Genomic DNA, 22,782 nt, shown 5'->3' on the forward strand with positions numbered 1-22,782 from the left:
AAAACTCATAAAATAGAATAAAAATACATTTAACTTTATTTAATTTGCATGAAGGCATGTCTGATACCTAGACATTAAAAAATTCTCATTCATTCATTCATTCCACATTCAGATTTTAGATGACGTATAAGATTTTGTTTCACACAGCTATTTCTCTCCTAATGTAAACATTTGGGGCCAGAAGTTGGGATGTGGGCAGTAAGGTAAATGTAGAAATACCGGGATTACCAAGTGTGAAGGTAGAATTCAGATCTGGCTCAGAGAAGTTTGATTCCATACGTATGGGAGAGTCCTGGTGTGGTCCTGTGGGTTAATACACTGGACTGCAAAGTCACTTTAAACCTCAAGGTCAGTGGTTCAAGCTTACCAACGGCTCCTCAGAAACCGTATACAGGGTCACTATGGATTGGAACTGAAAGGACAGCACTCAACAACAATAACAACAATTGTGTGATATGTTAGCTTCTCAAATCAGAGGAAACCTTTTTGAGAAACAGCCTAAACCCCTTTCCAGCACTCCACCTACCTCCTTCCCCATCCTGAGAACAGGTTACTAGAGAGCTTACTGTCAGACTCTAATTAAGTACACTTCTAGTCTATTCTTACTTATCCCTTAAAACGATCCTAGAAGTAGGCTGTTACACCCATTTTACACACCAGGAAACTGAGGCTTAACGCCATGAAGGAACTTGCTGTAAGTCACAAAGATAGTGATCGGCAGTGTACGATTGGGACGTGGCAGGTTAGGACCCAGGCTCCATGCTTGCAGCACACGCCCATGCTTGGGGGAACCGCCGCTGTGAGATTCTTTGTGCTGTGTGGGGACTGTGAAGAACTGTGATTGCATCTCCTGTCTCAAAATATTGGGCAAGTCATAACTTGTCTGTAACACCTCTAGAAAATGGGAACCTGAATACCTGCCTGATCTGGCAGGCTTGTTTAGAGACTGAGATGGAAAAGAGAAAAACAGGCTTGAGGACGGCTGTAAAGTGTCCTGTGTACTTAAAGTGTGCAGCGATGTGATTCTTAAGGAGTCTGGATAGCATTTTAGGGGAAGCACTGGGCTGCTGATTGCGAGGCAGGCGGTTCAAACCCACCGGTCTCTCCAAGGGAGAAAGATGAGGTTTTCTGTAAAGATGAGGTTCCTATAAAAGTTTACAGCCTTGGAAACCCTATACAAGGTCTGTGTGTGTCTGAATGGATTAGATGACAGTAGGTAGGGCTATTCTTTTTTGGGGGACAATGTGGTGGCGTGGCAGGAGTGCTGGACTAGGGACTTGTATCCAGGGGACCTTGAGAAGGTCACTTCTCTCTCCTGGCCTCGGTTTACTTGTCTGTAGAAGAAGATATTGGACTAGATAATTTCTAATGGATTCTTTCAACCCCAAACTTTAATGAGATGATGATGATGATGGTGATGTTAGGAGACGGTGACCTCAGTTATCATTTCTTGTCAATTGCCAAACCTCCTCAGCTTCCAATCCCACTGTGTTTAAAGGCCGATGGGGTGGCTGGAGATAAGCTAGAAAGGCGGATTTAGATCCAAGATGTTGGAGGATAATAGACTTATGTGGTACATACTCAGCTGGTATTTAACACCATTTAACAATCACTATGGTTTTATGGTTACCTCTGCCTTTCTGAGTAGAAAGTTGAAACTCAGAGACCATCAGCAACTTCAGAATGACTTACTCAAGGCAAAGCAGTTGGTATATGACCACATCACGATTCCCCCCCAAGGTTTGCTGGACTGCACAGGTCAGTTTGGACAACAAGGAAACTCAGAGTCAGAGAACTATGGGTGACCAACACAAAACTGCTCAGTTACAGCGATTAAGAGTTTGCGCTGAGGCTCAAGTTTAGTCTTTGATCCTAATGCTGTTCTATTACACCCTTTCAGGGTAAACAAACCAATATAATCAAACTCAGTGGAAATGGGAGGATGGTGCCTGGCCCAGCTTCAGACTGAACTTTGAGACTGAGCAGCTCTGTACCCAACTGTTCCCTTCCTCTTCTGGTCCATGGAATAGCAAGGAGACCCACGCAGACAGAGAGGAGTTAGTTACCTCAGATGGAAGGAGGAATAAGAGGGTACCTGGACTCCCAGCTTCTGTTTTCTAAATCATCCATATTTCCAGGATTGAATAAGCTCAGTGGCACTTACTACCTGCTCAGCTGCTGTGGGCAACAGTGGGTAGATGTTGTGGGTTGAATCATGTGCCCTTAAAAAAAGATATGTTGATGTTCTAACCCCTGTACTTGAAAATGTGACACTGTTTGGAAACAGGATCTTTGAGGATGCTAACAATTCGGCTCAAGTGTGGCAACAATTGTGAGGTTGGTCCAGGACCGGGCAGTGTTTTGTTCTGTTGTGCATAGGGTCGCTATGAATCACTACCGACTCAATGGCACCTAACAACATTAGTTGGGTTAGCATGACGTCATACTGTGTAGGGTCAGTCCTAACCCTTACAAAAGAGTAAGACAGAGAGACAATGACAGAGGAAGGGTGTCATGTGGTACTGAAGCTGTGAGCCAAGGGATGCCTTGAGCTCTGGTAGTTCTACAAGATAAGCACTGGGCTAGGTTGGAAGTTCAAACCTCCCAGCTGGTCCTTAGAAAAGAAGATGAGGCTTTCTGCTTCTATAAAGATTTATAATCTCAGAAACCCTATACAGGGTTGCTATGAGTTGGAATCAGCTCATTGGCAGTGGGTTGAGCTTCAACAGAGGTTAGGAGAGAGGCATGGAACAGATTTTCCCCTCAAACTTCAGAAGGACTCAACATAGCTGGCATCTTGATCTTAGATTTCCAGACTCCAGAACTGTGGGACAATGCATTGTTGTTCTTAGAAGCTGCCCATGTGGGGTATTTTGTTATGACAGCCCCAAGACACTAGTAGACTGGATGTGGGACTGGGAGAGAGAACAGGGCTGCTCAGTAGACTGGTCCAGGAGTCTGGAGTCCAGCTTCCACTCTTGTCTGGCCAACTATAGTTAGAGTTTGTGGTCTCTCTGCACACCTATCTATAAACTGAGAGAAAACGAGAAACTGAATTTGGAAGAACTATGAGTTCCTAATAAGAAAATGCATGTAAAAGCTGGACAGTGAATAAGGAAGACCATAGAAGAATTGATGCTTTTGAGTTATGGTGTTGGAGGAGAATATTGAAAGTGCCATGGGCTGCCAAAAGAACCAATAGATCTGTTTTGGAAGAAGTGCAGCCAGAAGGCTCCTTGGAGGCCAAGATGGCCAAACTTCATCTCTCATACTTTGGACATATTGTCAGGAGGGACCAGTAACTGGAGAAGGATATCATGTTTGGTAAAGTGGAGCATCAGAGAAAAAGAGGAAGACACCCAACAAGATGGATTGGCCAAGTGGCAGCATTGATGGACTTAAGCGTGGCAATCTTAGTGAGGTTGGCCCAGGATCGGGCAGTGTTTTGTTCTGCTGTGCATAAGGTCGCTATGGGTTTGTACAGACTCGATGGCACCTAACAACAACAACAACAATAAGAAAATGTGCGGCACAGTAGGTTAATGTGCTGGACTGCAAGATTGGTTTGAAGCACAAGGTCGGCGATTCAAGCTCACCAGCTGCTTCTCGGAAACCTTATACAGGGTCACTATGAGTCGGAACCAACTCTACGACACTTAACAACAAAAAAATGTGTTACAGTTATTCAGATGGGTTTATATTTTAAAATGCTGGTGATTTACCTGGAAATCAAGTAGGATTTTTAACCTTTTTCTATTGGGGGTAAGAAGATTACACTTCCACATTCTTTACTTTCTTTATATGTAAAAGAATGCAGACAAGAATCTAAAACCATCTCTGTACGTTCTCAGCTGCTAACTGAAAGGATGGGGGTTGCTATTGGGAGCAAAGAGACCCCATCTTTGAATATACAAATATTATGGTGGTGATGTGCTGTGGAGTCGGAATAACTCATAGCAACCCTGTATAGGGTTTCCGAAGCTGTAAATCTTTATGGGAACAGAAGCCTCACCTTTCTCCCATGAGCAGCTGGTAGTTTTGAAGTGCTGACCTTGAGGTTACCAGTCCAACTCATAATCACTATGCTACCAGAGCTCCTTATAAATATTATAGAGATTCTTAATTAAGTCTTAAATAGGAGTTAACACAAGACAAAGACGAACAGCTCACCCGGATGAGGGAATCACAGGCACCATGATGGGTTTCCAAAGTCCTGTCTCCACGTGGTGACCTTTTATAAGGCACAGAGATCAAAGAAATCTCTCACAACCGTGACTGATGCATCCATCACATATACACATGGGGCCTTTAGAAAGCAGAGGGTGGTTGATTGCAGATAGAAAAGTTTATAGGCTCTTGGAGTATGACATCACAACAAGGTGACCATTGGGGAGATGTCCAGGAATGTTTCTTTGAGGGCTGACTAAGTGACCCCAAAACCATTTTAAAATTTGCTGTTTTTAACATCGGCAGTAAGCTGTCAGAAGTACTCAAGAAAAATTGGCATCTGAACACTTAAACCAAGACACCAGATGGAATTAATGTCTACCTGGTTGGAGCCATTCACAGGCAAAAAGCCTTCAGATGTCAGGTTTTACAGCAGGGTTCAAGTTCAAGTTCACCCAGAGGTGGCTTGATGATCTACTTGCAAAAAAAAAAAAAAAAGCAGTTACTGAAACCCTATGGGACATAGTTTTACTCTGACAGACACGGGGTCTCTGTGAGTCAGAATTGACTAAACAGCTAGTGGTTTGGTTTTTCCTTTGGAAGGGAGATGGAACACTGTAATAAACACAGCCGAGCCAGAAACTCAAGTACTTAGGAGAATTTATTCCTCACAACATTTCCCTCCACTCTCACAGAGGGGTCCCATGGCAACGCGCATCAGGAGGGCCTCATTCTTCCATCTTCTGCGTAAGAAATACAATTCATACACAGAAAATGAGTCAAACCAAATGGGAGACTGAGCATCATCTTAAAGTGGAGCCGCTAGAAAGGCAGACACTTCATAGAAACACTAAGGCATGGCTTTGTTTCCTTGTGCTCAATTTAAAGACAAACCAATCAAGCTACTAGGGAGAGAACGAATCGCCTGGAAAACCAGAGACTCTTGGGCAACTCCTCAAACAACAGAGGAGACAGGAAGACAGAGTGTCAGTCTCCCAGGCACCTCATTGCTCATTTTCCTTTCAGCCTGACTCATGGGAACCTTTGCTACAATGGTGGAATCTGTGAGGGATGACCAGCATCAGGGAAGAGCACACCAACAGGTAGCCTCCAAACTCTTCCTGCCTGGTGTCTGGGCTCCTGGGTCTCAGGACTCCTTGGGAAGAAGCCACACACAGGTATCTGCGCTTACCTGGTTGCCCACATCCCGGCTCTTGGCCCTCATCTTGTTGACCTGGGACTCAGCGATGTCTGCTCTCTCCTCTGCCTCCTCCAACTCGTGCTGGACTCGCCGGCACCTGGACAGCTGCGTGTTGGCCTGCTCTTCCTGGAATGAAGTATGAGGTTGATGAAACCTCTCACTCTTACTCCAAGACTCCCCCACCCTGGTTTCCCTGAAGAGTAGGGCGACAAGGAGGGCTGGGGTGGCCTGATGGCTCAGGAGGGAAGGCAGGAGCAAGCTCTCCAGGGAGCAGAGACCCTGCTCTTGGGTCTGAGGTCACCTTGTTGGTGTGACTTCGCTTCTGAGACTACCTCATGCTGCCTTGCACGCTCCTCTAGGCTGTGTGCCCCAGAGCTCGTCTGGAGGAGACGCCGGTCCAGAGTTCTCCCAAAGTACCTGGAGGTGACTTGTCATAGTCAAGTCCCTGTGTCTTGTACTCCCTGAGTGTCACCTGTCTACGGCAAGGCCATTGTGTGGGGTCTCCTGGGTGGTCCCAGCCTGGCTGATGTTATTGGAACTGTACTGATGCGATGTTGTTTTTGTTATGTGCTGTGGAGTCGGTTCCGACTCACAGCGACCCTGCACAGGGTTTCCAAGGCTGCAAATCTTTACGGGAGCAGAAAGCCTCATCTTTCTCCCGCGTAACAGCTGGTAGTTTCGAACTGCTGACCTTGCGGTTCGCAGCCCGATTCGTAACCACTACGCTACTGATGCGATGGGCACTGGTATTTTCGCATTTAATCTAGAACTCAGGATGGGACCGACCAGCTGTCAGGGAGAGGAAGAAGGAGAGCAGGGAGATGCCACACACACAGCCATTTGGGTGGAACAGGAATCCCAAAGTTTGTCCCTCTGAACACTGGTTTGTGGGCTGCTCTGAAGTTCTCAGGGTCAATTAGGTGTGTGAAATGAGACATTCTATAACATCTCTTTCACTTTGAAGAGTTTGGCTGAGAAAGCTGAGAAATCTTGAAGGAAAGCAACCAGCGTAACTTTGTTTAACCCAGAGTTTTCCCAAATAACTTTTTTTTGGTAAAATAAAGCTCCCCCAACACTAATTTCCTCCTAGCATCCATCCCTCAGACCTGGTGGGTTTAGCCCATTCATTGCCTCTGTGTTGATTTTACTGAATATAGACCTGGAGGTAAATTGAAAAGGAAGAAAGTGAGTGCTGGGAATCAGGGGGGCTCAGGTAGGACCAGTGGGCACAGTGGGGTGATCTGAATTAGAAGGATGCGTCTACGTGAGTTGAAGGGGCCCAAGAGGACTGGTGAGGTGGCCTGAAGTTGTGGTTAGGGAGAGTCAGGGGAGGTGGGATTCATAGGCTGGGTTGTGAAGGTTTGGGTGGGTAGACTGAGTCAGGGTTGGGTGTGATCAGTTGAGGCAGGCTGAGGTTGAGTGATGGGGAACAAGATGGCAACACTGAGTGGGGTGAGGCCAGAGGGCACAGAGGTGGAGGAGGATGGGGAAGGTTTTTTTTAACACAGACCAGGACAGGAGGAGGCAGGTGTCCCTGTTTTACTTGCTTGTACATGAAGATGTCAGTTTGAGACCCAGTAGATTCTACCCAACAGGAGAATTCTCCTAGTCAGCACTAGTAGGGACACCCGGGCAAGCAGGAGCCCAGGCTCTAGAACAGATGTGACCCTGGGACTTGCACACTCACAGCCTCCTCAGCCTGCCTCTTGTAAGCTTTCACTTTGGCCTGCAGCTTGTCCACCAGGTCCTGGAGCCTCAGAATGTTCTTGCGGTCTTCCTCGGCCTGCAAACACAGCATCCGGGCAGGACCGTGACTCCTTTATTTGGGTCTGACTAACAGAGAATTGGGGAGGTTTGTGACGTACTCACCTGGTAAGTCATTTCCTTGACTTTCCTTTCGTATTTGTGGGCCCCCTTGAGAGCTTCAGCCCCCCTCTTCTGCTCAGCATCTAGTTCAGTTTCCAGCTCCCGTACCTGGGTATGGTGACAAGAACAGAGAGTCAAGCCAGGGTTCTCTTCTGGGCCCACGTACCAGTCATTTTAGGGTCAACTCAAGTCCCGCAAATGATATTTTTCAAAGGTGTCTCCTTCTAGGGCTCAGGACGCCAGCTGTTACACCCATAGCCACCTTAGGCTCACAGAGTGACTATGTATGAGCAGGAGACCCTCTCTGGGCCGATGTCACCCCAGCTGTGCATGACTTAGCTACTGGATCAAGTTTTGCAAAAGATGCACCATCCTCTAGGGCCATGCAGCTTGGCAAAGGGGCACAGGTTGGATTTCTGCATCACTATTTGTGATGGTCCTGGTGTTGTGGAGAGAACCCAGGTCTAGAAACAGTCAAAGGAGGAGTCTGAAGCCGTTGCTCCATCATTTATTGACCAACAGATCCAAAGAAAGTCAGTAACTTTCACTGAGGGAGTGTCTGTATATTTGGAATGGAGATTATTATAGTGGATAAAGAAATGATTATAATTCCTACCCAGTCTATCTCTAATGTGGAAATCAAATTAATTAATGTACATAGAAGTAATGTAAAACAATAAACTACTACATTGGAGACATTAACTTCAGAAGTGCTGGTGACTTCCCTGAAGTCTTGAGGGAAGGGATACCAGTTGCCATCAGTTGATCCTGACTCACGGTGACCCCACGTGTGTCAGAGTAAGTTGTACTCCATAGTGTTTTCAATGGCAGATTTTTCAGAACTCAATAGCCAAGATTTCTTCCAAGGTGCCTCTGGGTGGTTAGCAGCTGAACATACTAACCGTGTACACTCCCAAGGACTCTGAGGGGAGATGTGGGCGCTGAGAATACACGTCACCAGTGGTGGTTCCAGATCCACAGTCTAGAGACAAGTAAGCAGGGGCAACTAGCAACAAACAGTTCCCACTCCACTGGGAAAGCCGGCAGCCACAGAGAGGGAGAGTTCTGGGCTTGAAAACTGGTTAGATCAACCTGTAAATTACCAACGGAACAAACTTACTCTGGGCGTTGTTCCAAAATACATCCCCCATGACCTGGGAAGCTGTCTTCTGTCAGGTTTTATAAAACATCATTTTCCTGGGAATGCTTTTTAGGTCTCTGTAGTACTTAATAGAACTTAAACAAAACCAAAAACCAAACCCACTGCCATTGAGTGGATTCCAATTTACGGGTTTCCTGAGGCTGTAAATCTTTAATGGGAGCAGAAAGCCTCATCTTTCTCTAGGGGAGAGGTGGTTAGGTTTGAATGACCAACTTTTCAGTTAACAGTCCAATGCTTACCCTACATTGCCACCAGGGCTCCTTAAAACTTATTCAAGAGGGTTTCCAAAAGTTCACGGAAAAATTCCATTATCTTTTCATTCCATTTTTTCACTGCCTTTTTGAAGCCCTCTCGTAGAACTGGGCAGCTGGGAATGAGAAGACAGTCAGGGGCTTCGTTGTGGGAGGGAGAGGTTGACCTAGGAATCAAAGACTCATAAATGAAGACCTAAGGAGGGAGGCTGGGAAGGAAGGATTCAGGAGAAGGAAGGTCTAAACTCCTTTTAATGGGACTAAGTATAATGAAAAATAATCCCTTAAATCATTTTTTGGCAGGGTGTGTGTGGGGGCGTTTAACTTCCCAGTTTACTTTTAATTAATCACTTGTCAATGGCCTTCACACTGAAAGGTCCTGCCTGGTGTGGTGCTGTGGGTTAATGCACCAGACTGCAAAGTCATTTGAACTGCAAGGTCGGTGGTTCAAGCTCACCAGCTGTTCCTTGGAAACCCTATACAGGGTCAATATGGGTTGGAATCGACTCAACGGCACTTCACAACAACAACAACAAGTGCCTGATATGGAATTGTGATGGTGGAGGGGTTAAAGTGCCAGGCGGCTAATCGAAAGGCCACCAGATGCTCTGAGAGAGAAAGATAGAGTAATCTGCTTCTGTAAAGATTTACAGCTTTGGAAACTCTGTCGTATAGGGTAAATGAGTCAGAAGACATTCAGCAGCTGTGGGTTTTTGGTTTTGGGTGACTGGTGGTACAGTGGGTTAAGCACTGGATTGCTACCCCAAAGGTTAATGGTTTGAACCCACCAGTCACTCCACAGGAGAAAGATGAGGCCGGCTGCTTCCACAAAGGTTTACAGCCTTGGAAACCGTATGATGCAGGATCTCTCTGACCTCTAGGGTCACTATGAGAAGGAATTGACTTGGTGGCAGTTAAGTGATTTTTTTGTGTGACCATGTTCTTGGCAAGCTGGTGTAAGTCATGCGTATATTTCGGAGCTTTCCTGCTGGAAAACATGGCTCCTTCATCTACCTTCCCTCACCCTATTTACCTCCCATTTTCACATCCTTTCTCCCTGAGACAACAGAGGTATTCTGACAGTTTCCTCCACACAGTCCTTCTCAAAAATGTCAACTCTGAGAGGAGCCTGCTTTAAAAACAAGCAAAAGAAACCACCAGAGGTCTAAAGGGAGAAACAAAGAAACCAAGGGAACAATTGTCAAAAAAATCGAACAACAGCAACAAACGACTTAGGCTAAAGTATCATTGTTAAGTGCCATCGAGTTCATTCTGACCCACAGCAGCCCTGTATAGGGTTTCTGAGGAGCAGCTGGTGAGTTTGAACCACTGACCTTATAGTTTAAACCGACTTTGCAGTCCAGCACATTAACCAACAGCGCCACACCAGGACCCCAAAGTATTAGTATATTAAAAACAAAACAACACAACGTAAGTTCAAACCCATCAGCTGTTCCCTTGCAAACACAATATGGGGTTGCTATGAGTTGGAATCAATTCGATGGCACTTAACAACAACAACTTGGAGAAGGAATCCCTGAATGGCGCAAACGCTTAGTGCACTCAGCTGCTAACTGCTAAGCTGGAGGTTCAAATCCACCTAGAGGCAACTTGGAGGAACGGCCAGTTGATCTACTTCTGAAAACAGCCTACGGAGCACAGTTCTATTCCGGCATTCATGAAGTTGCCATGTCCAGAAATGATGCCATCAACACTGGCTGTCCTTTTTCTTTTCGTTCTTTTTTATAAAACTTGGAAGAAGCCTCCATTTAGGATGGCAATGAGAACTAGTCCAGTACTGTCAGCTGCATTTAGAGATGAGAAAAGGTAGGAAGAGAATCAGGTCCCGAAGGGGAGATAAAGGAAATCTACAGATTTCATGTAAACTGGGCCATGTTTTATCAAAGCGAAGTTTGGTCCAAAATGTAAATTATACCTAAGCGTGCATAATAAAGTATGATTTTCCATTTACGTAGGTATGAGTCTATATAAAAATAATACTTGAACATTTAAAAAAATGTAACTATAATAGTATTGTTTAATGTAAGCAGGAAAAAACGGATTTGTGTGTGTTGGGGGTTCTTCCCGGGTGGTACAGTTAACAAGCTTAGCTTTTAACTTAGAGGTCTGCAATTGATGTCTCTTCAGAGGCACCTTGGAAGAAAGATCTGGCAATCTACATTCCAAAAGTCAGTCTTTGGAAACCTTATGGGGCACAGTTCTATCCAATACACATGGGTTTGTCATGAATCAGAACTGATTCAATGGCAACTGTTTTCTTTGGTTGGGAGACAGCCATCAGTGAAGAAGAAAGAAGTGGGAGATTTTGCTGCTCACAGGTTATTTTGTAAGGCTGCTAACTGCAAGGCTGGGGGTTTGAATCCACCCAGAGGTAACTTGGAAGAAGGGTCAGTTGATATACTTCTCTTTACTAACTTTTTCACCTACTCAGTCAGTGGTCGCTCTTGCACAACCTAACTTTCTGGATGGTGGTTCTGCCTGATGTCACTTCTAGAGTCTTCACAAACCACTCTACCCGCGTCTCCAGTTTCTGGATCTGCTTCTTGCCTCCCTTCAGGGCCAGCTGCTCGGCCTCATCCAGACGATGCTGCAGGTCCTTCACCGTCTGCTCCAGGTTCTTCTTCATCCGCTCCAGGTGGGCGCTGGTGTCCTGCTCCTTCTTCAGCTCCTCAGCCATCATGGCCGCCTGCATAAATAAGGTCGCGGGAAATATCAATGAACCTTCCTGTCCATCCCTACCAGGAGAATGTTGTTGTATGCCATTGAGTGGATTTACGGGGGTGGCAGTTACTGGCATTGTATATGCCTGTCTCAAGCCACCCAACACCCTTCACCACCACTAAGAGTTGCTGGGTGGCTCAAACAGGCACTCAACCACAAACTGAAAAGCTGGGGGCTCCAACCTCACCAAGGTGCCTTGGAAAAAAGACCTGGTGGTCTGTTTCAGAAAGCTCACAACCTTGAGAAACTCTATGGCGCATAGTCCTATGGTTTACATATGAGGGGGCCTCAAAAAGTTTGTGGAAAATGTAATTAGAAAATAATAGATTTCCCCCCTCATATTGAGATAGACTTGATGCCAATTGGTTTGGTATAATTTCTTTATTTCCACCTCCAGTAAGAACCCATTTACTACATCTCTCCAGAAAGCCACCACTAACTGAAGGTCATAAGGAGATGAAACCACTTGTCATGCCCTGGCTTAGAAGCCCCTTTTCATATCTCCAGATGCCATTGCTGAACAGGGAGAATCTCGCTTACGTCAGTGATGGCTTTCTTGGCCTTCTCCTCTGCATTTCTGGACTCCTGGATGGAGTTCTCCACTTCCACCTGGCACTGAGCTATGTCAGCCTCCAGTTTTTTCTTGGCATTTATCAGGCTTGTGTTCTAGCAAGGGAATTAGAGCTCAGGGTTATAGGTTACAATGAATGGAGTCCTGGTATGGCGCTGTAGGATCAAGCACTGGACCACAAGTTCAGTTGTTCAAACTCATCAGTTGCACCTCGGAAACCCTATACAGGGTTACTATGGGTTGGAATTGACTTGACGGCACTTAACAACAGGTTACATTGAGGCACTGAAAACGCTTGTAAGGGAGGGGACTGGGTGAGCAGAGAAGCCAATCATGATAATGCAATCTCCTGTTCGTTTTTACATGCGTGACCAGCTAGATGCTGTTTTATTCTTAACATAAGGAGACGTCTTCACACAGACCCAAGAACTGTATACAAAGAAATCGAGTAAATAATAAGGGTAGAATTTAAAATATTTGAGGGAAGATACATTATTGGGAGAAGGAAAAGACAGACATAATTATATAAAAATGAAAAATAATTCTAATGATTAAAACACACTATAAACACAATGATAAGGGGCTGACAACTTGGAAAACATTTGCAGTGTATATTATTAAAAAGGTATTATCTTCCTTATCATACAATTGTTGTTGCTATGTGCCGTGGAGTCAGTTCCGACTCCTAGCGACCCTGTACAGGGTTTCCAAGATAAGACAAATCAATAAGAAAAAAGGGCAAAAAACACAAATAGATAAAATACACTAGAAGAAACACAAATGACCGATAAATATGAGATAATGATCCACCTTATTAGTAAACAAAGAAATAAGAATGAATCAGAGTTATTTTTCAGTAATGAAATTGGTAAAAAAAAAAAAAAATGAGAAGACAATAGTCTGGTGTGGTGCCGTGGGTTAATGTGTTATACTGTAAAGTCATTTGAACTGCAAGGTCAGTGGTTCAAGCCCACCAGCTGCTCCTCGGAAACCCTATACAGGGTCTCTATGGGTCAGATTTGACTCGATGGCATTTAACAACAACAGTCTGAGTGTTTGAAAACCTATAGAAAACGCGCTCCTATATTTTCTCAATGGGAACACAGGTTAGGACAAACTTGTGAAAAGATAATTTGTAGTATATTATAAATGTCTTTACATTTTTGCTCTGAAATTTTACTCCTAGGAATTATCGATGAAGGAGTCCTGGTGTGGCGCTGTACAATAAGCACTGGACTGCTAACTGAAAGAGTGGTGGTTCAAACCTACCAGCTGCTCCTTGGAATCCCTATAAAGGTTTGCTATGAGTCAGAACCAACTCAGTGGCACTTAACAACAGGAATATTAAAGAAATAATAATCATAAGTGTACATGGTGAGTTTGAACTGCCAACCTTGTGGATCAAACTGACCTTGCCATCCAGAGCTTAATCCTACAGTGCCACAACAGGATTCAAGAAAAAAATAACAAAATAACAACTTTATCACAGAATTTAAAATTGCTATTTAAAGATGTAATTAAAGGGAAAATCAAAGGTTGCAAAAAGATCCATCACATTTTATAAAACTTTTGATATTCATGCACACATAGGCAGGAAACTACACTGAGAATCCCAAGATGCTAACAATTATGTTTGAATTTTTTCCTATTTTCTCGTTTGTATTTTTTTACTTTTTTAAAAAACAATGAACTCTTTTTAAAATGTCATAAAAGTGATAAAAACAATTTTTCCAAAGAAATAGAATTTTCTAAGACAGTACCTCTTCTATGAAGCCTTCTCCACTTCCTTTGTCATTGCTTTTTTTAAGTGCCATCAAGTCGGTTCTAACCCATGGCAGCCCTGTATGGAGTTTCTGCGAAGCAGCTGGTGGACTTGAACCACCAACCTTGCAGTTCAAACTGACCTTATGGTCCAGCATGTTACCCTGGACCAGCACTTCCTTTATGCAACAGTTAATGTTTGTTTTCACTCATTTTCCCGCAACATGCATGAAGTATTCTGTTCTGACATAAGAAAGTTCAGGAATCTGTCCAACTGAAAAGTTGAAGTCTCTGGGTGGTGCAAATGGTCAGTGTGCTTGACTGCTAACTGAAAGGTTGGAAGCTTCCAGTTCATCTAGAAGTACCTTGGAAGAAAGACCTGGTGATCTAAATCTGAAAATTAAGCAATTGAAAATGCATGTAGGGCTGTCATGTGTTGAGTCCAACTTACAGCAACTGGTTAGAGCCAAAGCTTTGTCACAGTGAGACTTAATGACATTTTTTTTATGAGTAAGGAGCTCTGGTGGCTTTGTAGAGTAAGCACTGGATTGCTAACCACAAAGTCGGCAGTTCAAACTCACTAGCCACTCCTAGAGAGAAAGATGAGGCTTTCTGCTTCCATATAGATTTACAGGATAGTTTTGAGTTGGAATCCATTTACGGTGAGCACTGAGTCTGAGTCTGGCCCTGGTGGCACTGTGGGCATTGGGCTACTAACCTGTAAAGTCGGCAGTTCAAACCCACCAGCTGCTCCGCAGGAGAAAGAAGAGGCTTTCTGCTCCCATAAAGATTTACAGCTTCGGAACCCCGTATGAGTCACATTTGATTCGATGGCAGTGGATTTGGTTTTAGGTTAGTCTGGGCAGAGGGGGGATGTGCATTTCTACCACATGTGGGACCCTGGACACACCTGCGAATGTAGGAGCTGCACCCGGTCACTGGCATCCAGCAACTCTTGCTCAGACAGCCGGCGGGTCCGCTCTGTCTGCTCCAATGCCACCTTCATCGACTCCAGCTCCTCCAGCAGGAGCCCATTCCTACGCTCCACAATGGCCAGCTGCTCCTTGAGGTCCTCGTTGTTACTCAGGGTGTCATCCAGGTGCAGCTGGGAATCCTTGAAGGAAACTGGGAGTGAGGCCACAGGGCAGGGCAGCTGGGCCCAGCCAGCCTAGAGGGCAGTGTTCAGAGGCAGCACTCACCTTGAGCTGGCCCTGGACTGTGCGCAGGTGCTTCTGGGTCTCCACCACCTGGCGGTTGGCATGACCCAACTGAATCTCCATTTCATTGAGGTCTCCCTCCATCTTTTTCTTCAGCCTCAGGGCATCGTTCCGGCTCCGGATTTCAGCCTCCAGCAGGCTCTGTGTGGCCTCAGCTGTTCGTTGGCTGTTTCTTTTCAGTTGCTCAATTTCTTCATCCTTTTCAGTGACTTTCTGGTCAAGCTCGGACTTCACCTGACTCAGCTCTAGTTGGACACGCAAAATCTTGCTCTCTTCATGTTCCAAGGAACCCTGAGGAGAGGTGGGGAACATTTAAGAGTACCACAGGCTGCTGTCTTCCTCCAATATTTTGATCCCCATTATGATAAAAATGACATTATTAGTTTTACAGATGACAAGGACAATAGACAGCTCAAATGACTTGCTACCCAAAATCCCTAGTAGTAATGAAACTTATACTAAAATTTTGTTAACACATGACCCCTTTATATTTACATTTTATTTACTTATGTTGTTGAGAATATATTTTTTTTACTAATTAAGCTAAATAGTTATTCAATTTTGAGATGACTTCAGGGTATAGTTTTGGCAAAACATACACCAATTTAACAGTGTCTACATGTGTAATTCAGTGACACTAATGATTTTCTTTAAGTGGTACACATTCTCACCTTCCTTTTCTGAGTTGTCCTCCCATTCATTAAAAACTCACTGACTTGTAAGGTCTCTATCTAATCTTTCTAGTCACTATTGTTAATTTGATACCATATAGATCGTTTTTGGAGTCCTGGTGTGGTACTGTGGGTTAATGCGCTGGATTGCTAAGTCGGTTTAAACAGCAATGTTGGCGGTTCAGGCTCATCAGTTGCTCCTTGGAAATCCTATACAGGGTTGCTATGAGTCAGAGCTGACTCGACGGCACTTGACAACCAGATAGTTCTTAAAAGAGCGTAACGCTCAAGGTAGATCTTTTTTTTTTTTTTTTTTTATGTTTTATTGTGAATTAAGTGATAGTTTACATGGGAGAACATTAGTTTTACACTCATCCTACCATATATTGTTTCATTGCCATGGTTACAACCCCCTCCATGCATCATCAACCAACCAAAGGGTAGACACTACAAGCCTGCCCCCAAGTCATCAGCACACAGCCCCTCTCCCTCTCTGTGTCTAAAGTCCCCAACTGCTCCATCTCTCCATGTCATCATCTCTGCCAAGGCAGATCTTTATATTTTTTACTAATTAAACTAAATAGTTATTCACTTTTGAGATGACTTCAGGGCTTATTTTTGGCTTAAGATGTAAAGATGGCATCAGGACAATAATTTCAGGGATTCCTCTATCTACCCTCATGGCTCCAGAAACTCCAGTGTCCATGAGAATTTGAAATTCCCTTCTGCATTTCTCCCATTTTGACTAGGATTCATCTTTAAGATCTTTGATCAAATGTTAAAAATGGTAGCCAGGCACCGTCCAGTTCTTCTGGTCTCATAGCAAAGGGGGGATTTGTTCATGGAGACAATGAGTCACACACTCCATGTCCTCCTCTTATTCCTGACTCTCCTCTGTTGTTCCAGATGCATACAGACCAATTGTTATGAGTTGGTTGGCTGCATGCAAGTTTTTAAAACCCCAGGCACTAAACTATGAACTAGAAGGTAGATCAGAAGCACCAAATGAGTTGTATTATTAGCCCAATTAACTGGGATGTCCCATGAAACCACAACCCGTAGTCTCCAAAACCAAGGAACCAAATCCCAGGAAGCATTTGGCTGTGCATAGCAGCTTCTGTAGCAACCCTTTGATTTAGATTTTTTGGGTCATTGCTGTAAATAATTTTTGCCAGTTCAGCTATTTACAGATATACCACTTAATGACAGCAATTATAATAATTGGCTGTGCAACCCTACCCCTTAATCAATGTAGCTTTAACCAGTAATCCTTTGTTAAGTTAGCAAACGTTTCATTGAGAGTGTCTATTTTTCATAAAGGGGTCCCTGGGTGGTGCCCTTGGTAATGTGCTTAGCTGTTAACTGAAAGGTTGATATTTTAGGTTCACCCAAAGGTGGCTGAAAAGGTCTGGTGATCTACTTTGGGCAAAAACTAGCCATTAGAACCCTATGAGCACAGTTCTACTCAGGCACACATGTGATAACCATGGGCTGGCTTCTGGCAATGGGTAACTGGTATTTTAATCATGGCCACGACTCAGCAGCCAACCTTGTCTCTAAAGATGACAGGACACATTATATGGCTCAGCCAGTTGCTCTCTGTCATCCTGTCATATTCCCAATGTCCCTAGAAACATTTTAACCAGCTTCTCTGCAATAGGAGAGGCTGGGATCTATTTATTTTATTTTATTTTTTAAATCTCCTGTTACTGTCCTGTGGATTCTGACTCATGGTGACCCCACATGTGCCAGAGTAGAACTCTGTAGACTTTTCAATGACTGTGATCTTTTAGGAGTAGATTGCCAGACCTTTCTTCTGAGGTGCCCCCAGCAATGGATTTGAATCAAACAACCTTTCAGTTTGTAGCTGAGTGCTTAAATGTTTGCACCACCCAGGGACTTCTGGGGTGCATTTGACTACAAGGACTCCTGATAGTCATGGATGAGCCCATGCGACTATGTTATAGCTGAGGGGTTCTGAGTCAGGCCTCTGGGATGTTTGGGGATAGATATGCTTCCTGACGGTGCAACGCATCACTCTTTTTTATTTTCAAAAGGGAAAAGATGAACTAGAGGAAACACAGGAGACAAAGCTGCAGAACATAGCTCTTCCAGCCCCATGGAGGTTTTCTTTACCTTCTTCCCAGCTAAGCCTTGATGCCTGTTAGCTGGAAGTATCCCAAGAGGGCGGCCAAGTTGAGCCTCCTCAGTTCCTGTTCTCAGGGCTTTTAAAATGTCATATCCTAGACACTTGCCTCCACCTCCTCCAAGGCAACCTGAAGATCTGACTTTTCTTGCTCTACTTGTTTCTTGGTCTTTTCCACTTCCTGAAGATTCTTGCCAGTTTCTGCAATCTGCTCTGTTAAGTCAGAAATCTCTTCTGCAAAGGACAGGTTCGATTTAGGTTTCAGTTCATAGTATAGACATTTATCAGGTAATTTAGGGACAGGCGATTCACTCATAATATTTATAGAGAAGAGAATGAAGTGAGGTGTTGGTAAGAAACAATGTGCTGCCTCCCCTGAACTATGTAGAGAAAGGAGTAACAAGAACTTGTAAAACCAGTCACAATGAGGACCACTGAAGACAACTAGAGAAAGTGCACAGAATCTTGCAGAATCAGAAGGGACTTTGCAGGGCATCGGGTCTGATCATCTAAATCTGTAGGTCAAGGTTGGGAGTCCTGGTGTGGTGCTGGGGGATTTGCACCGGATCACAAGGTTGGTTTGAACATTAAGGTCGGCAGTTCAAACCCACCAGCCACTCCTCAGAAAGCCCATACAGGGTCACTAAGAGTCAGAAATGACTCCATGGCACTTAGCAACAACAGGTCAAGGCTGACATGTTCAAGGACACAGTGCCATTTAGAGCCAGGATCCCTGAAAGATCTTGTTCTCAAATGTAGCAGTGTGCTTAACAATCCAACACAGCCTCAGTCTTCCAAAAAGACACTTGGCTGTTCTGCATTCCTGCTTTTCATTGAGAGGGGTTTAGACTATGGGGTAAATGGAGAAATGTGAGGCTGGGTGGTGGGTGATGGTTTTGTGGGGCAGTGGGATGCAGGAGGAGCGAGGGTCTCTGGTCTCCCGGGAGCTCACCTTGCAGATTTTTGTTCTCCCGCCTCAGGGTCTCTAGCTGATCTACCACCTCCTCGTAGGCATTCCTCATCTTGAAGATTTCAGTACTCAGGGATCTGGACTCTTTCTGAGCAGCTTCCAACTCAGCTTGACTTTCGCCCAGCTTTTGCTTCCACTCTGCAAGGACCTAGGAGATACAAAGGGACATGTGGGAGGCAGAAAGGGCAACAAACTTGGGAGAGTTCCAGTGAGCATGCTCAGGTTCCAGTCTTCCATCATTGAGGACCAAAGAAAGAGAGTGGTCCTTATTTCAGGTCAGTGGCTCCAAACTCTTTATACCCCTACAAGAAAACTGCTATATTCTTGACTAAAAATAAGATTCTCTTTGGAGACATGTTACCAAAGTATGGAATCATCAAGTGGTTAAGTTATTGGCTACCAAGGAAAAGTTTGGTGGTTCAAACCCACCAGTTTGTTGCTCCATGGGAAAAAGATGTGGCAGTCTGCTTCCATGAAGATTAATGTTTTGTTGTGAAGTGCTGTGGAGTTGGTTCCCTGGAGTTTCTGAGGAGTGGCTGGTGGGTTTGAACCGCTGACCTTGTGGTTAGCAATTCCATGCTTATCATACAGCTGCAAGATTACAGTCTTGGAAATCCTATGAAGTTCTATTCTGTCTCATAGGATCTGTATGGCTCAGAACTGGCTCAATGGCAATTGTTGTTGTTATGTGCTGTCGAGTCGGTTTCGACCCATAGCGACTCTGTATGGTTTTCCAAGGGGCAGCTAGTGACCTTGAACCACCAACCTTGCAGTTCAAATGCCTTTGCTGTCTGATGCATTAACCCACAGCGCCACACCAGGACACCTCAATGGCAATGGGTGAATATATATACTTATGTGTAATCATCTACCAGTTAACCAACTGCCATCAAATTAACTTCAGCTCATTGTGACTTCATGTATTAAAACAGAGCTGTACTTCATAGGGCTTTCAATGACTGAGGCCTTTCTGAAGATTGCCAGGTCTTTCATCCAAGGTGCCTCTGGGTGGACTGGAAACAACAGCCTTTCGATAAGTCACCAAGTGTGTTAACTAAGAGCTCTGGTAGCACAGTGGTTACGAATTGGTCTGCTAACCTCAGGGCCAGCAGTTTGAAACTATCAGCTGTTCTGTGGGAGAAAGATGAGGCTTTCTGCTCCCATAAAGATTTACAGCCTCAGGAACCCTGTACAGAGTTGCTATGAGTCGGAACCGACTCTACGGCACATGACAACAAGGACTCCAGAAGTCTCTATGTTGTTCTTGTTGTTAAGTACCATCAAGTTATTTCTGACTGTGGCTCTGTGTATGGTTTCCAAAGAGCGACTGGTGGATTTGAACTGCAGACCTTACGGTGAGCAGTTCAGTGCTTATCCTACAGAGCCACACCAGGACTCTATGTTATTTCCCTCCAAATCCTCCACGCTGAGAACTGATGCTGGGAGTCAGAGGCTCCTATTGCGCACACCCGGGTGTGAAGGACTGTCACCGTAGTACAGCCACCATGAGGTATTGGGGAAGAACCTTATCGAAGTTCCTTTGCTTCTTGTCCAGTGTGGCGCAGGCAGTGTGGGCCCGTTCCAAGTCAAGCATCAAGTCGTCCACTTCTCCCTGGAGTCTCTGCTTGGTTTTCTCTAAGGAGGCACACTTGGAGTTCACCGCCTCCATGTTCTCCTCAGCGTCCTGGAGCCTCTGGGCCAGTTTTTTCCTAAAAAACCAGAATTTTTTATTTTCAAAGGATCTAGGGAAGCAGTTAGAGAGAACATAAATGAACAATCTAGAAGGAACTAACATCTGAGAAGACCTAAAATTCGATGACTGGATAGGAACTATGTATCATCTAAAGAATTCCCAACATGCTTGGTGGCAAAGCAGGTCACCTGGGACCCACCAAGGGAACCAAGTGGAATCAATCGTTCTCCAGGGGAAGGACAGGGAGACCCTTGTAGAGTGGAGAAGACTGTCTGAATATTTAAGAAGACACTACATCCTGGGCAGGAGGAGAGATTCTGGAAGGTAGGAAGGATTCTATGTCCCTTTGTGTCCTGGGTTGCCTTTCCTATCTTAACCCTGGAGTCCGTACTTGGCTTCCTCCAGCTCCTCCGTGCGCTGGATGGCGTCCGTCTCGTATTTGGTCCTCCACTGGGCAACCTCTGTGTTGGCCTTGGAGAGCGCCCTCTGCAGCTCAGCCTTGGATTCCTGCTCCTCCTCATATTGTTCCCGCAGCAGGTCACAGTCGTGGCGGGAGGACTGCAGGGAGTGGGCCAGGGCGTTCTTGGCCTGCGGAATCACAGCGGTAACAAAATGACCAAAACATCTGACCATTTTTAAAGTTACAGTATTTTCAGTTAAACGGGCGTTTCCTAAATTTGATCATTCGCACACTGCCTTTACAAATGCTGCTGAACCAGCATCTCACCTGTTCATTCACTTCCTCATTTCTTTAGGCTAACTCCTCTATTATATTTAAATGTATTTATCAAAAAAGCAAATTATTTCACTACAGTAAATGGAAAAACCATTAATGTTTGCCCCAAATGGGAAACTACCATAAGAATATTGTTGTTGTTAAGTGCCTTCGAGTCGGTTCCGACCCATAGCGGCCCTGTACAGGGTTTCCGAGGGTGTAAATCCTTACGGGAGTAGAAAGCCTCATCTTTCTCCCACGGAGCGGCTGGTAGTTTCGAACCACTGACCTTAAGGTTCGCAGCCCGATTCGTAACCACTACGCTACCAGAGCCATACAATGGAAATAAAGAAATGTTATCAAAAATGATATCAACTTCTCCACCACCTGTGGGTCAGTTTGTTGTACTGTGGTGGCTTGTGGGTTGCTACGATTCTGGGAGCTATGTCACTGGCTTTTCAAATACCAGCAGGGTCATCTGGAGATGTCTCTGGAATAGATTTCAGCAGAGCTTCCAAAGTAAGACAGACTAGGAAGAAAAGCCTGACATTCCACTTTGAAAATCAGCCAATGAAAATCCTATGGGTCCAATTGTTGTTGTTGTTAGGTGCCACTGAGGGTCCAATATAATGCTGGAATGAGCCCCCATGGTTAAGACTCAGGCATACCAATTGTTGTGAAGATGACACATGAGTGAATAAATAGACATTGTGTTGTTCTGTTTGGATGCACAAGGTTACTGGTTACTGGTTGTTCTGTTTGGATGCATAAGGTTACTGGTTACTGTGACTCAGAATTCAACAATATTTACAGCAAACTAACTTCTCGCTCAGTACTGTTTTTAGCTGGGGCTCCGTTTCTGAAGTCTACTCTTTATTTCTTTTCTGTTCTTTAATGTATTTTTTGTGTGATTACCTTTAATTCCCCCTCCCCCTATATCTCAAAAAGGAGCTCTGGTAGCATAGTGGTTACGAATCAGGCTGTGAACCGCAATGTCAGCAGTTCGAAACTACCAGATGTTCCATGGGAGAAAGATGAGGCTTTCTGCTCCCGTAAAGATTTACAGCCTCGGAAACCCTGTACAGGGTCGCTATGAGTCAGAACCGACTCCACGGCACATAACAACAGCAACAACATATCTCAAAAAGGTAAATAAGCAAATGCTAAAGAGGTGTTATCTACGTTGAGACCTTTCCCTGGATGTGATCGGAAGGATTTGAACAGAATGAATTCTCGCTGTTTGATTGAAAGCTATGATTGAAGAGACTAAGAGGATCTATGGAATCACTCAAGGGACACTGTCCCCACACCGGTGCTCTGTCTACTCTTCGTAAGCAGGAAAGGACATGTCCAAAGCTTCCTTTCTCAAACTTGAATTGGACAGAAGGACTCACATCCAATCTAACAGTCATAGAACACTGTCAAAGAAAAAGGTCTGTCGACCCAGTGCAGTAATGAATGTACTATTATCTTTGTAAAAACACAAATATTTAGTAAACTTGTTTGAAGGAAAACTCCTCCACCAGGGGACAGTTTCTCTCCCATAGTATGACCTTCTTATTCCTTGTTCAGGTTCTGGCTCTTACTGCCCCCCACCTCACAAAGTATGCCAAAGACCATACCATAGAATAGAAAGATAGATGAGAGAC

General features: G+C 44.6%; 1 protein-coding gene across 1 annotated transcript in view; it reads right to left on the minus strand.

Moving 5' to 3' along the window:
• Positions 1-5,314: 5,314 nt before the first annotated feature.
• MYH13 (myosin, heavy chain 13, skeletal muscle) overlaps positions 5,315-22,782 on the minus strand; it is a 69,360-nt gene continuing 51,892 nt past the window's right edge. Inside the window, exons 28-38 of the mRNA XM_006863507.1 lie at positions 20,810-21,006; positions 20,251-20,434; positions 18,708-18,873; positions 17,865-17,989; positions 14,921-15,229; positions 14,632-14,835; positions 11,930-12,055; positions 11,184-11,354; positions 7,238-7,342; positions 7,056-7,151; positions 5,315-5,494 (exon numbers count right to left, since the gene is read on the minus strand). Coding sequence (XP_006863569.1) covers positions 5,315-5,494; positions 7,056-7,151; positions 7,238-7,342; positions 11,184-11,354; positions 11,930-12,055; positions 14,632-14,835; positions 14,921-15,229; positions 17,865-17,989; positions 18,708-18,873; positions 20,251-20,434; positions 20,810-21,006 — 1,863 coding nt within the window. The remainder of the gene's footprint in view (positions 5,495-7,055; positions 7,152-7,237; positions 7,343-11,183; positions 11,355-11,929; positions 12,056-14,631; positions 14,836-14,920; positions 15,230-17,864; positions 17,990-18,707; positions 18,874-20,250; positions 20,435-20,809; positions 21,007-22,782) is intronic.

The sequence above is a fragment of the Chrysochloris asiatica genome, unplaced genomic scaffold (assembly GCF_000296735.1).
Source record: "Chrysochloris asiatica unplaced genomic scaffold, ChrAsi1.0 scaffold00054, whole genome shotgun sequence".
Lineage (NCBI taxonomy): Eukaryota > Metazoa > Chordata > Mammalia > Afrosoricida > Chrysochloridae > Chrysochloris > Chrysochloris asiatica.